This window comes from Microplitis mediator, chromosome 5, assembly GCF_029852145.1.
Source record: "Microplitis mediator isolate UGA2020A chromosome 5, iyMicMedi2.1, whole genome shotgun sequence".
In the NCBI taxonomy this organism is placed as follows: Eukaryota; Metazoa; Arthropoda; class Insecta; order Hymenoptera; family Braconidae; genus Microplitis; species Microplitis mediator.
The window spans coordinates 23,261,013-23,276,341 of record NC_079973.1 but is presented as its reverse complement, the minus strand read 5'-3'; the positions used below and the strand labels follow the sequence as shown (position 1 = coordinate 23,276,341).

The 15,329-nt window shown below is 31.7% G+C and overlaps 1 protein-coding gene across 2 annotated transcripts in view; it reads left to right on the top strand.

The window, feature by feature from the left end:
* Positions 1–15,329, top strand: part of LOC130668358 (protein gooseberry) — a 58,431-nt gene that overhangs the window by 38,787 nt on the left and 4,315 nt on the right. Inside the window, exons 1-3 of one of the 2 annotated variants that reach the window (XM_057470604.1) lie at positions 3,107–3,898; positions 4,665–4,978; positions 6,954–7,065. In XM_057470604.1, coding sequence (XP_057326587.1) covers positions 3,844–3,898; positions 4,665–4,978; positions 6,954–7,065 — 481 coding nt within the window. In that variant the 5' untranslated portion in view covers positions 3,107–3,843. Of the gene's footprint in view, positions 1–3,106; positions 3,899–4,664; positions 4,979–6,953; positions 7,066–15,329 lie in introns of those variants that run through there. The other variant, XM_057470606.1, reaches the window with a different exon arrangement.

The window sequence follows — 15,329 nt, the reverse complement described above, 5'->3', positions numbered from 1 at the left end:
ACTTCCTGGTTTCTCTGAAGGCCATTCAGTGGAAAGGATTAACTTAAACTATATACACTTGTATATATATATTTTAAATACCCGTGACAATTCATCAACATTTTCTTTATAACTTGTCAATTTTGTTGTCATATTCAGAACAAAGGATAAATTTCCAGCAATTCCAGTTTATGAATTGAAACAAGACATTTTCAACTCAAGAACCCAAAGCCTTTGTTTCATTTATTCAAAAGCTCTTGAGTATTTTATTCGATGAAGTAAAAAAATTTATAATAAAAATGTGCATTGATATAAAGTGTAAACACTTATAGTCTTTATGAGTCATAAAAATTTACAATAAACCCATCATAAGTTCATTATTATTTTATTTCTTGCCGATGGTCAGTCATAAATTTTCGGGGTTGAAAAGCGAAAATCTGTTACTGACAATGTTTTCTATTTAAGTCTCTACAGACCTCGAAATTATTGGTCATACAGCATAAAACTTTGTAAATTTATTTATTTTAGTATACATCCCGGGTAGAAAACTTTGATCTGTTTTGAATCAAATAGAAATTCAAGTTACGTCTATTCAATTTTACGTTTTTTTGTATTTAATTACCATGTGAAATTTAATCGATATTTCTACGCTCTAGTCCTTATCTAAATTTTTTTCTCTAAATATTTTGTCTTCTTTAGTTTTTATCCCGACCAAAATAACTTTTTTTGTCTACACGGAGAGAAAAAATGGGAATTTTTCCAATTTTGCTTGGGAAAAATTCCCTTGTTGGCATTGTAAATTTTACTATGTCAATATGTGAATTTAACTATGTCACATAGTAATTTTTGCTTTGTTACATACGAATTATTCCTATGTTGACAATGTAAATTTTCCTATATCAACATTGGTAAAATAACTGTGTTATATACACAGAAAAAAAAAAAATTCTCAACTGAAGGTAAATATTCTTGATATCCCTAGTAGAAACGTAATCAAGTATCTGGCCAGTAACTGGCTAGTTTAACTAGACTTAAGCTAGGAACTGGCTAGTATAATATCCAGTAACTGTCTAGTAACTGGCCAGTTTTACTAGATAGCAAATAAAACATGGCGACTCTTGTTGATCTTGAGGTTATTGAGTATTAAATATTGATTTTATTACAATTAAAAATTATAATAATAACAACAACAACAATAATAATAATAATAATAATAATAATAATAATAATAATAATAATAATAATAATAATAATAATAATAATAATAATAATAATAATAATAATAATAATAATAATAATAATAATAATAATAATAATAATAATACACGGAAAAGTTATAAAATTTATTTATTAATTTATTACATTATATTTTTAAATATAAAACGAGAAACATTAATAAAATTGATTGTTTTTATATTAATAATATAAATATTAATATAATAACATGAAATGTTTTTGCACACATTGGCAAATCTGGGATAACTCCTCGTAAAATTTTTAATAATTCGTCTAGATGACAATCTGGAGTATTTGTTTTGATTGTCCACAACCGTAATTCGTTTATTGTGTCGATTTTTTTAACTTCATCCATTTTTTAAAATATATTACCGATTATTTTTGTTTTGAAAGACACAATTTTTATTTTTTGTTAATTATTTGTATTGTTTCTTGATGTTTACTAAATATTATTCAACTTACAGGTTAAAGTGAAAAAATAAACATACACATACACTAGTATAAGTAGAACATCAGTGTGACCAATGTTAACGATTCAGTTATAGGTGGCGCAACTTCCAGTTTTTACCTAGTTTCACTAGCCAGTTACTGGATAAGATTGCTGGCCAGTTACTAGATATGAACGCTAGCCAGATACTAGACTTAATCGAGTAAAAAATTGAACATTTCTACTAGGGATTCAAGAAAAATTTTTTTAGAGACCTAAATTTTCTCAGATAAAGTAGAAATCCTCTCCGACTAAGACGAATTTTTTTTTAACCAAGACAAATTCTCTTGGCTCAAGAAAATCTTGACTTGGTTCCCGAAAACGTTTGTCTTCAAAAATATTTTCTTGACTCATTTTTCCCTAGTAAAATTTTCCATGTTGATTAAGCAAAATGTGCTATGTCAACAAGGGAATTTCTCCTAAGTAAAATTGGAAAAATCCCCATGTTTTTCTCTCCGTGTACTATTTTCAGTGTGTTTTTGATCGTCTTTAGATAAAAAACAGATCAAAAATTTAAAGACAGATCAATCCGTTCAAGTACAGTCTAGTTGAACTAAAATCAGATTTTACAGCCCGAGATACACGGGGAAATTCTATGGCGTCATAGTAAAGCTGTACCAAGATGGCCACCTACACGGAAAAAGTTCTCTGATAAATTTTACTCGTTAATTATGATTAAAACTAGACCTGGATGAATTATCACTCTTCCATTTCTATATAGTGTTCAACTATGGGGTAGAAAATCCTAATTTCGAGTAATTTTTAAATAAAAAATAGAACAAAAGGAACCAGTTTTTATTCTTTCCCTATTTATTTTGTTTTTTGGCCCAGGTTTACTCTAAATTGTATGCTGAATATTATCAAAAAATTATCTCCGTGTAATGGAAGTTGCATTAAATCCATGCAAAAATTACAATGGCCACAGTCAAATTTCTAGTGGTTGTATCACGATTTACTGTGACGACCATAAATTGTTCTATGACCATAGTAAATTTTCTGTGTTTGTTTCAATTTCCGTTAGGTGGCCATTCTAGTCCGGCTTTACTATGACACCATAGCATTTCAAACCAGACTAATTTCTCCATGTGTTTACTAAAATTTTCAAATTTTTCCGTCCACAATAAATTTCATAATTACTAAAAAAAACTGAATAAAATAATGAAAAAGTATAAAGTAAATTTGCATAAAATTTTGACATGAATCACATGAATTTCTGTAAATCGCGTGACTATTTTCTGTATGTATACGATAGTAAAAAACGACATTACTGTACAACAGTGATACTATTGTATGTAATGTACTAGTAGAGTAGTAAAGAGTATAAAAGCACACGTTGAAGGCGTATCCATGTGTAAAGAACGCCCATTGTGGGGTTCTTACTTACCAACCACGTGGTTAGGGCGTAGCTATACCTCAGTAAACTATACAACAGTGAACTAGTAATCTCGTGGAAGAAGAAAGACTTTACTCAGCAGCAGCAACAGCACCAGAGAAACAGGGACCGCATTCAAACACAACACAATATCAGCAGTTCCCCTCTAGAGTGTTGAGAATCACGAGAAACCCCCCTCGAGCAACAGCTCTCTCTGTGTCCGTGCACGAGCTTGGTCTCCTGTCTAAGTATTCCGGTGTTAGGGCACACAAGACCAAGACGTTCGCGCCTACACACCACCAAATACTTTTATTTTTCTGTGTTACCGACAAAAATCACCTTCCAAACTACCCCCGGATTATTTTTACGGCAATATTACAAATCAAAGAGTAGTGGGATCATAGTTTTACAAAATTTTTACTTCATCAGACTCGTTATTGCCTCGGTACCCTTATAAATTAACTGATAAAAATAATTGTTGGTCTTCATCTACTTTTTTTCTCAAATATAAACATAACTTAGAGAATTTATTTATTTATTTATCCGTCAAAATACCGTTTGAAATTTTTTACTCCAAAAAAAAGGAGCAGAAACACAAATGCATTTATTTTCAACGGACAATTTAAATTTAAAAACGCGGGAAATTTAAATAAATAAATAATAAATGTGAAATTGTTTAAAAGTGATTGTGATAGACGTTAGTGCAAATATTTATAAATAATAAAAATATATAAAAGTGATTATTAAAAAGAATACAGCAGCAAGCTAAATGATGGATATTACTGGCGGTATGAAACCACTGTTTGGAGGGTATCCATTTCAAGGTATATAATAAAATAATTAAAATATAAATAATAAATGATATTCAAAATTATAGCGAGAGCATGAAAAATATAATTTGACAGTATAAGGCATAAAATCATTACTAAATATCCGTGTCAATTGAATTGACTGTGATAAAGTATTAAATTCACGCCCGGGAGCTGAACGTGATGAATATTAGAGGAAGATATATCATCAAGTATCGGTCAGTTAGAATTCATCCTCATGTTTATATGTATATTGAGGACCTACCGGGTTATTTTCCTTAAAAATATCGATTACAGTAATTAAATAAATACTTTAGGATGGAAATATATAAACGCACTTGCAATTTTACATCTGGGTGTACCCGGTACGGGCGTATAGATAAATTTTCATGATGTGCTGGACACGATGACGGTTGGAGGTCTCATTATTTTATGGTATAAAACGTAAACATAGTAATTATGCTTGACCGCAGTGCAATACAACGTGTACGGAAGGATATTTATGTACATACACATATATTTATCTATGTATGTATTATATGATGATACCGGTGGCAGTGTCACGTAGAAAGGGTAGCTAATTCGACTAACGATCGGACTTTATACTCGTTAACCCTGGAAATTACTTAACACGCCCATTCATAAGCATAATTTCTCTAATTTTACGCCGTATATTTTTTATTTTTTTAAAATTAATTTATATAATACGGCGTTAATAAATATTTAGTTACTTACTTATTGACATCGAGGATTAATTTACTTATTTAATATTTAAATTTAGGACAAGGAAGAATGAATCAATTGGGTGGAGTATTTATTAATGGTCGGCCGCTACCAAATCTCATACGCCGACAAATTGTCGAAATGGCAGTAGCTGGTGTGAGGCCTTGTGTAATTTCCCGACAACTTCGCGTATCCCATGGCTGTGTATCCAAGATACTCAACAGGTACCAGGAAACAGGATCCATTAAACCTGGAGTAATTGGCGGCAGTAAACCGCGAGTCGCTACTCCAGAAGTTGAATCCAGAATTCACGAAATCAAGCGACTGGACCCGACGATCATGCCTCATCAAATACGAGAAAAGCTTGTCGAGGTAATTTATTTTCAGTTATTTTTGTAAATTAATAATAATATATACGCGTATGTATTTTTTAAAAAATAAAAATAATATTGCGTGATAAAATGAATGAATGAATAATAATATAAATGAAAAAATAAGATGTAATGAAGGTGTTGAGTCTGACTACAGGATAAATTTTCAATAATATCTTCCGGCTAGCGATTGACCCCGGCACGTTCAGTCTCTCATTCCGTCTTTTTTTTACTCACTCGCGTGCTCTTGCTCTCTTACTTATTTTTATATGCATGTATATAAAATAAATGCATGTATATATATATAGATGTATATAGTATTTCAAGTGGATTCTCTGGTGCGAGTATATAGACGGGCGGGTACTCTTATATATCTTTCACTGCGATCACACTCAATGGAGCTTTTTAATATTGCGCACAAGGCGGGCACCAAACTCATGTTAAGGTACATATATATATAGATATGTATATATATAGTACACGTACGTTCAAAAGCCTGGGGCGACTTGCGTGTCCTCTAATACACAATCCTGCCCGCCGCCTACACCCACTCGCGGATTCTCTTATTCGTGTATATGTACATCATCTTAAAACTCCGAGTATTACTTATCTATATTCATTTTCCGTAAATATTATTTTATTTTTTCTGCTCAATAAAAAAAAAACATTAAATTTTTTTTAACTCCCATGAACTTTATTAACGAAATTATTTTCATTCAGTGAAATATTTTAATCACGAAATAAATTTTTTTTAATTAAAAAAAAAAGTAATTAAGTCGAGTAAAAAATATATTGTTTAGTTAAAAAAACTGATATAAATTTAAAAATATTATAACAACAATTTTCGAGTTGAATTTAAATTAAAGTGAAAAGTAAAGTTCGATCCGTTGATAAAGAGATAAATTGCAGTGGGATAAAAAAAAATGTATACAGCCCAAACCGTTCACCGAAAAGACGTATACGCCGTTGCAAAAGATACAGGTATAGGCAGTATAAGTACATCAGGTATACATGTGTATTTATCATATGTGGAGGAAGAGGAAAAAAGAGTGAGGTATAAGCATCACATTAGAGTTGGATGGAAGAGTTTTTAAAAGGAGAGAGAAAAAGAGAGGAGAGGCAGCGACCGTGGTCGGCATTAATACGGCATTTAATGCTGTAAGGAGGCGTTCCTGGGGTCCGCGTAGTTCTCCCTGAGGCACTTATCTCCGTCTCTCTTGCCCTGTCATCGCCCTGGTACCAACTAAGAGGATCCCAGACCCAGACACTCTACGTGAGTCTCTCTCATCGACACGCGGGATATATCGTTATTGTTTCTGAGATACCGCGATCGGAGATATAAGCGATGAGATAAACGATCGAATCTCTCCGATCTCGATATATCTGCAGACTTTATCATTTTGTAATATTTTATTTTTCATTTTATTATTTTTAAACTTTTTTATTTTATTTATTTTTTTTTTCTTTATTATTTACTCCGTTTACTGTTCTTTTATTTCATTTATTCTCTAACTCGGTACTTGTAACTTGTTTATTACCTTCAAACCAGTCTATTGAAAACTCATTTAATGCAGCTGCGTGTTAATTTATTTTAATGTTTATATTTATTATTACAACCTATTTACGTTCATTTCCAGTTAAAAAAAAAATATTTTAAATAAAATAAATACTTTTAATGACTCATAAAAATTTGCTAAAAAATTTTATAATTAAATACAGGTAGTGCATTAAAGAAATAATTTTTACGGGGTAAAAAATGAAAAAAAAAAATTCCCACAGGAAAAAAGTGTTAAAAGAAAAATATTTTGTTGATTTAATATTGTGAAGATGACTGTGTACTATATATATAATTTATTATGAGAGAAGGTACAGAGTATAAGAAAGAAAGAATAAGAGTGAGGAGTATAAAATGAGAAATAATGATTGTCGATTCATCAAACGATTTTTAACAAGCCGTGCCGACTTTATTTGTCCAGGAGAAGTTCCCCGATCCACCGAGTGTCAGTTCCATTAGTAGGCTGTTGCGCGGAGGCAGATCAAGCGACGACGGCAAGACAGATTACAGTATCAATAACTTACTGAGTAGTGGTAAGTATCTTTACTCAATCCTTTTTATTACATATATCCCTCCAATACAGTTTGCCCGCGGTATATTCGCGGCAAATATATTTAGGCACAAATTATTTTACATTTTTGTACCAGCAATAGGTAGAGGTACCGTTTTTGGCCACTTTAGGGCCAGTTTTGGACACTTGAAAAATTTTAATAAAATAATTTGTAAAAGACCCGATAACACAATCAATTTTTTAAAGATACTTCTATCCCTCTATCGAAATGAAAATTTTATTTTATACTTCTTTATTAATTAAAATAAAGGATTAAATGTCCAAAAATAGAGCAGTGGCTACAAATGGTACCTTTACCCTAACTACACGGAAAAAAAAATTATCTTGAGTCAAAAAAATATTTTGGAAGGCAAACATTTTCGGAAACCAAGTCAAGGTTTTTTTGAGCCAAGAGAATTTTGTGTGAAAACTCGTCTTGGTCAGAGGAAATTTCTATTTTATCCGAGAAAATTGAGCTTTTAAAAAAAATTTTCTTCAATCAAAAATATTCACTTTCAATTGAGAATTTTTTTCTGTGATTACCAATTTCATTTTCTTATTAATATGTCATCCATACCCACTACTATCATACATTATTTTACAAAATATATATCATTAATTACCGGAAAAAAAATAAATATTGTGAGGAAAAATATTCAAAATGTTTATTTACTCCATTCATGCAGTTGCGTGGTCGTGTTTAGGGTTGACTTTGCGGCTACATATATACGTATATATATATTTAAAAGAAGAAGAAAGAGAGAAAATAGTCGGCAAAAGACACGGCAAAATTTAATCTTCGGTGGGCGTGAGCTGGATTAGCCCGGTTGCCCACACGTCCGACAAACGGATTACAGGAGTGTCAATATCTCACAGGCTACGCATTATCCTTCTTTCTGTATCTCGAAAATATACACCACTCTGTTATATATATACTTTTTTTTTTATATATAACTTCTGTCCCTTAATTCAGAACAAACGAGCGCAATAAATTAATTTAAAAAAAGGCACTAATTAAAATTACATATATTTTTTTTGTCACAATTAAATACTACAACTTATCACAATAATGTATGTATATAAATATGTAGTTTATCTAACTCAAGATATCATAAAAATAAAAAAAAATGAAATACATAAGTCTTAAGCTATATATTCAAGATTGAGAGACACTAAAGCCTGTGAAGTGGACAGTCGACAAGATCAAGGAATGTGTTTTTGGAAGTCATCAGAAGGTGTGGCGGAATCTTGTATAGAGCATATCGGATCTCACACACGATACGGCGACGAGCGACGAGCTCAAGCTCGAGTTCGAGTCTCAGTCCGAGTAGACAAGAGCTGATGCTCATGAGAATAATAAATAAAAAAAAATTATTATATATCAAAGATGAATAATAAAAGGGAAAAAGAGTAATGAGAAGAAAGACCTATAGTGTGTGGATTGCATCGTGAATGTGAGGAAAGAGTCCGGTAACCTGAGTATCAACCGGGACTCGTCTCACACATGCACATCCAACATATACCTACACCGTGCAAGGGTGAGAGGGCCTCAGAGTCCCGCGGAGATCAAACAGACCGCCTGCCACACGTCAGCAGCGGTGCTCATGATGAAAATTATTTTCAAATTTGCTAATTTTTTCTCAAATACTTATGCACATACACACACATACATACATACAAACACACATTTACTTTTTCAATTCTACCGAATCGGTTCTTACTTCCATCCATTAGAGTCTCGAGTCTATTAATTAACATGAATGTATATAATTAATAAAATTAATTAATTCAGACGGTTGTATTTTTTCGTAGTAAAAAAAAACATATTGATGAGATGAAAACATGACAAGTATTTAGAACATTTCCGACCCTTTCTCAGATTAAACGATCCCATGAATTCCATCTATTTTCGTGGATAAAAAACGAATGAAAAGGGGATAGATACATATGATGATATCTATAAGGTATCGGCGTAAATGATGAAGGCGAGCACCTCTGAGAGAGAAAAAAAGAGAGAGAATGGGTTGATGCTGGTGTTCGAGTAAAGGAGAAGGAAAAAATGATGTTTATATGTATACATATGTACTACACAGAGCACTAGGTGGTATAGGTGTCGGCGGCGGTCGAGCTCTCGAGCAGGAATGACACGTAGCCACAGGCTTTCTTATTCTTTCTTATTCCGTTCCTTTGGACTCAGCCGCCGACCAAGGATTAGCCTAATGGGTCCTGCCCACCCCCCTTTACTTCGCCCACCCTACTTTCTCAATCCCTTATACACTACATACCTTCACTTATATATATTATATATATTATACATATACACACACTCGTACTCATACTCACACCACTACACTACTCTCACGCGGCGATGAGGCTTTCGGATCGCGTTTTATAATACGTATATCCAGCTTGGACTCCCTCATCCACGTCCAAGATTTCTCGGCCTGTGATACATATGTGTGATGTGTGAGAATCCTCAGACACATCGGCGCTGCATAGCCAGGAAAATTATTAGCTGGTGAAATTTTACTGATCAACTGATACCCAGATTTATTTATGACTTTTATTTTATCAATAAACGTGATATGCTAAATAAATAATAGGCCTGACATAATTGTAGAGCAAAAAAAATTAAGTTACATATGTAATTAGCAAGGGTTTGATAAGACGGTTTTACTTATCAATTAGTATAACGCGTCGAATTAATTATGCGGTCACGTAACGTCTGGAGTAATTTAATTTCAGTTTATAAAAAAAAAAAATTTTGTGTTAAGTAATAGAAGAATATAGATAATAAATACGGCGATGAATTAAGATCTAATGACTTGTGAAAAAAAATTAGAGACCACCCAGTTCAGATATATGATATTTGAATTTGAATGATGACTTTTTATTAAATATAAAACCCAAGTACTTGGTATACATCCTGCCCCTCGGCTATTATTATACTAAAGCTTGAACTACGAGTGAGAATCCTTATTATTATTGTATACATTATACCCAAAGTTGACTTTTGACACGTAAAATTTATATATTTTTGAGTTATTTGCTGGTAGCAATCAATAGGTGAGAGAATAATGAAAAAGAAACTAATGTCTGGTTCACACCGGGCGTTGACAGGAACTCACCATCGAAAACGGAGCATAAAAACCTCGGCAAGTTTTCCCATTGTTGTGACCGGGTAGAGAAGTTTCCGTAGCATTTTGTTAGCATTTAAGAGACCTCACACACAGACCCCCAGCTACTCTAGATCCTTTAGTTTACTACATACACTAGCATAACATAGGCTGGTCTGGTATATAGTACAACACTTGTATAACATACAGGAACTTGACTCTATACTTATAGTAGTTAACTTAACTTTGGGTGAAACTGGTGAGAGTGAAAGAGAAAAAGAAATGAAGGAGCCGAGCGGCTCGATTTATAACTCAGCGGCACCTTTTCCATGCGTTTGACTCAAAAGCGCGATTCGACACGCGGAAAGGCGCAAAGGGAGGAGAAGTTTCTTATTCAACAACTATACCTATATGTATATAATAGATTTACTTGGCTCGGGATGGGACATAGGACCATACCAGACCGGACTAGAGTAGAGTAGACTCTAAATTACTTGCTCTATACTCTATACCCTCCCATTCCCAATATATACAAACCAACAAACTTCTTGGGTGACAATCCAGTTTTCCGTAATTCGGGAGGTAGAGGACCACACTCACGCTACTTATAACTGGTAGCGATACACCAGTTCTAAGTGAGACGTAGTAATATATATCATATATATATTTTTTAAACCAGCAACGTGCTGAGATTTTTAAATGTGTGATGGTTTTGTTCTTGTAATGGCCAACGAAAACACATTTTTTAAAATTCATTTCACAGTTTTCAGGGAATAGAAATAAATTTTTTTTTTATTTTAAACAGATGGTTTATTTTATTTTTCTGTGAAAAATTTTACTTTTATTTATTAATTGACAAATTTTTTAACATCTTTGGTTTTCATGTCAACGACTGACTTTATTATCAACTTGATTTGCTAAAAAAAAAAATTGATATTCATTTTTTAATTTAAATTGAAAGTCATGATTACCAGCGATCCTTTTGAAAAAAATTTTTATTGTCGAGAAATATTTACATATTGAATTGAAATTGATTACACGGTATTTAAACGCAACTTAACGTCGACACTTTGATCATCGAATTGAGTCAATTGAAATGAATAAATAAATAAAAATAAAAAGTTGTGTTATAATAAAATAATAAATGTTTTGTTTGAGAGAATTTAATGGGAGTGAATAAAGATGTTGAGATATATTAGTACGAAAAAAATTAAAAGATAAAATAAAATTACAAATGATATAATGGGGAGGTGAGAAATATAATCTATAAAGCATTTCATCGAGTTCCGCCCCTGGGTGAAAAGAAAAAGCCAGAGGGACGTTTAAGAGTCAAGAGTTGTTCTCTCATTACAACTCCAACATATGGCCTTTAAACGATCACACCCTCAACTTTACTTTTTTTATTTTTATTTTTATTATTTTTTTTATCTTTCATTCTCGATATTTTTTTATTACTTTTTCTTCTTATGAAGTGGATGAAGAATCTTTTTCTCCAAAGGGTCGAGTGTCAGTGCGTTAAAACGTTTTTTTATTTTTTATTTATTTATTTTTTAATTTACATCCTCGTCCTTTTAAATCTTTACCATTAAATTAATATTCAATAATTAACTAAAAAAATATTTTTAATCTTCATGGGAAACTCAGTAATAAAATCTGACACTTACACGTCACTTTACAATGGATTAACATAAATTTAAAAGTTATAAAAAAATATAGACATATATTTGTATTGAAGGAGAAAAAAAAATCGTCATTTTTATTAATAATAAAAATAAAAAACCGATGAAAAATTCGTAGCTTAAAATAAAAATGGCGTTTTTGAATTTAAACATTGATGATCTTTTTTTAAAATACAATGACACCAACAACAACAAGAACTAGGTACAACAAAATACAGCAGGTTGTATAATATATTATATTTTTTATTTTTCTGATGAAGGGGGCGTCATAGCGTAAAGCCGTCGGTACCTTTGATACTCGGTATGGTTACATCTACTGGACGACAATCTCAAGAATAGAAAGAATAGTTCGTGAGACAAGTTGCATCTTTCCAATAATACCCAGCGGCTCTTTTAAATTCTTGTCACCTCTCATGGACACATTTTTTTTTATCTTCTCTTTGACTCTACTCTCTTTTATTTATATGCCATATTGTGCCTCATCCTTAACCCATGCGTACCACATAACATACAAACCTGTATACTTGTTACTCTGGCTTTGATAGACAAAGAAAACCGACCCGACAAATCTATGTTTGGCAATATTTTACAATACGCCCGCACAATACAATAACCTAAATATAAACAAATTTTTATGTATTTTATTTAAGGGCATTTTCAGACAGTGCCCTCCCCCCCACTTTTTCAAAATTTTCAATTACTTTTAACTGTCATAAGTGTATGAAAATTTTATCAATTAATTAAAAAAAAATTACTTGTAGTTGATGTCAATTGGGAGTCAAACGAAATTTGTTGAATAAATTTCAGTAAAATGTAAATTTTAAAATGTCATACTTTTCTACTGTGCTATATGAGCAATCATTTGTTGTATCAATTATCCGTCTTTGGCAAGAGTTACCCTTAGATTTGATTCAATCAGGCAGTATTGAGATCTTTAAGAACAAGTTGTATGATTATCTACTAAATCTAAATTTTGATTAACGAAATTTGTAACGGTGTATCGTTGAACTTTACATCTCTCATTATTTATTGTATTTTTGTCCGTATGACTGATTTAAATTGATAGTATTATTGTTGTTTGATCGCTTCAAATTTTTTCTACTGCTGTAAGATCATCTGTATGATTTGGCCTGTGCCTTGGCATGAAAATTTAATAAATAAAAAAAAAAATTCGTGTCAATTTAATAATTAGAAGTTTCAAAATTTAAGGCTGAAATTTATTCAACAAATTTCGTTTATCTCCTAATTGATGACAACTGTAAGTAATTTTTTTAAATTCTACATCGGTGAAATTGCAACTACGTTGGCCTTTTTTCAATTAATAGAAAATGGGGATACTGTCTGAAAAAGCCCTTAAATTTAATTTACTTTTACACTGTAAAAAATTTGCGGAGCGAGTTCGGAGTAAATGCGGAGTGAATGTAAAGCAGATGACTATTTACTTTTTTGATCCCCTCGGAGTGAAATTTACTCCGGAGAGAAGTTTGCAGGCTTAAATAAAATCCAGATCACTCCGTTGAAAAAACAAACTCCTTATTTATTCCCTATGCGAAGTGATTTTTTTTAAACACCAAGTGAATTTGGATTTAAATAAAATCCGTAATCACTCCCAATTTCTTACAGGTTAGCTTCGAATAAAATACACATACCAATTTATACTTAAAACAAATACATAATTTATAAGACTTCAAAGCAATATATAAATAGTATTTAAACCTCTTATGGATAAAAAAAAAATGTTCTCATTAAAAATAATCGGATATGATTAAACGCCCTCAATCTATTTTCTTTCAACAATAGGCTCACATGTGAGATATTTGTCTAGCAAAGTGACAATAAAGAAAATAAAAATACACTGACAACACGTAGGAACGATAATAATAACAATAATAAATAGTAAAGCAAAGAGACTAATATATATAATAATCATTATAATAATAATAATAATAATAATGAAAGATACATTTCCCTCGCGGGCTCTTGTGTCCCATTGTAATTTATTCTCTCCCACTCGACTACTTTACTTGACTTAACTTGTATACACATAACGTGTCGTTGGTAATAAAACCAAAGGTGTAGTATGTAAACTGTATACAGTAAGACGACCCGATTCCGATGTAGTGTGACTTTTTGACAAATGTGACGTGTTCCAAAGCAATAGCCAGCCCGCAAACACTTCAAAGGATGCCGCTGGGAATATTCCTGTACTTAAATTTTTTTTTAACTTGTTCGTCTACACCTACAACTTCTCCTCCTTGTCCTTCTTCTTCTCATCCAGATCCACCTTCTTCATCTCCTTCTCTCACTTTTTAATCTTATTCATCCTCGATATTTCTCCTTCACTCATCATGTCTCATGTCTATTTTCAATTTCCTTTTTACTTATATTCAATAAATATAATAACACAAACCACAGGTTGTGCATTGTCATTGCAAACCCCCGCGTACATCAAAAGCGGTGTCGTTTTTTTATATTTTCCCTAAACCTCATCTTCCTTTCATTTCCATTTTATTATTTTCTCTCCTCTTTTTATTTTTCTCTACAAATAGTTACATTTATATATTTCAAAGCTAATACTATTAGACTACAGACTGCAGACTGCAGACCAGTCACTAGTATAATATAGGTGCACTATTTATACTGTCGGTATTATATACAAATATATATAACATTACAGGTCGTACTGTGAGCGACGAAAACTCCTAAGACACCGATCCCATTTATCTCCGTAGGATTCCTTTGATACTTTACCGGTCAGTGTCCAAACATTCAAGACTTCCCGTGGACACTAAAAATCCAATACAGTATTTGGATATAATATAATACTTTACAATATATTGTGCATTATATAGTACATAACAATATTGAGAGTTAACTTCTAAATGTCGATCACAACCACTAGAATATTGTTCTCACGCCTACAATTCAACAATAGTGATATATATACATTATAAAATAAAAGATTGAAGTAATTTATTAGCTCACCAATTTATACATGGAAAAAATCGGATCTCAACATTTAGTTTTAATTACTATGAGGAAAGTACACGGAGAAAAATGGGCTTAGAAATTTACGAATTTTTATTATGCACAGAAAAAAAGGATTTCTTGGCACAAGAATTTTTTACTCGCCCCAAGAAAATTGTTTCCCAGCCCAAGAAATTTTTTGAGTCAATAAATTTTTTCTCGTCCCGAGAAAATTTTTGTGTTCAATTTATAATACAAAAAAATTCGTGCGCCCGAAATTCTTTTTTCTGTGTACTGTTGACCAAACTTCAAATAGGAAATCGAGTGACCAAAAAAATATTATGCTGTATACTGTAATTTAATTTATTGACTTTTTTTTTAGTTCTCGCACGATTTAGTCATCAAATTTAATTATCAACTATAAAAATATAATCAAAACTTTGAATATCTCAATGATACGAATAAAATTTCAGAATCAGGGAAAA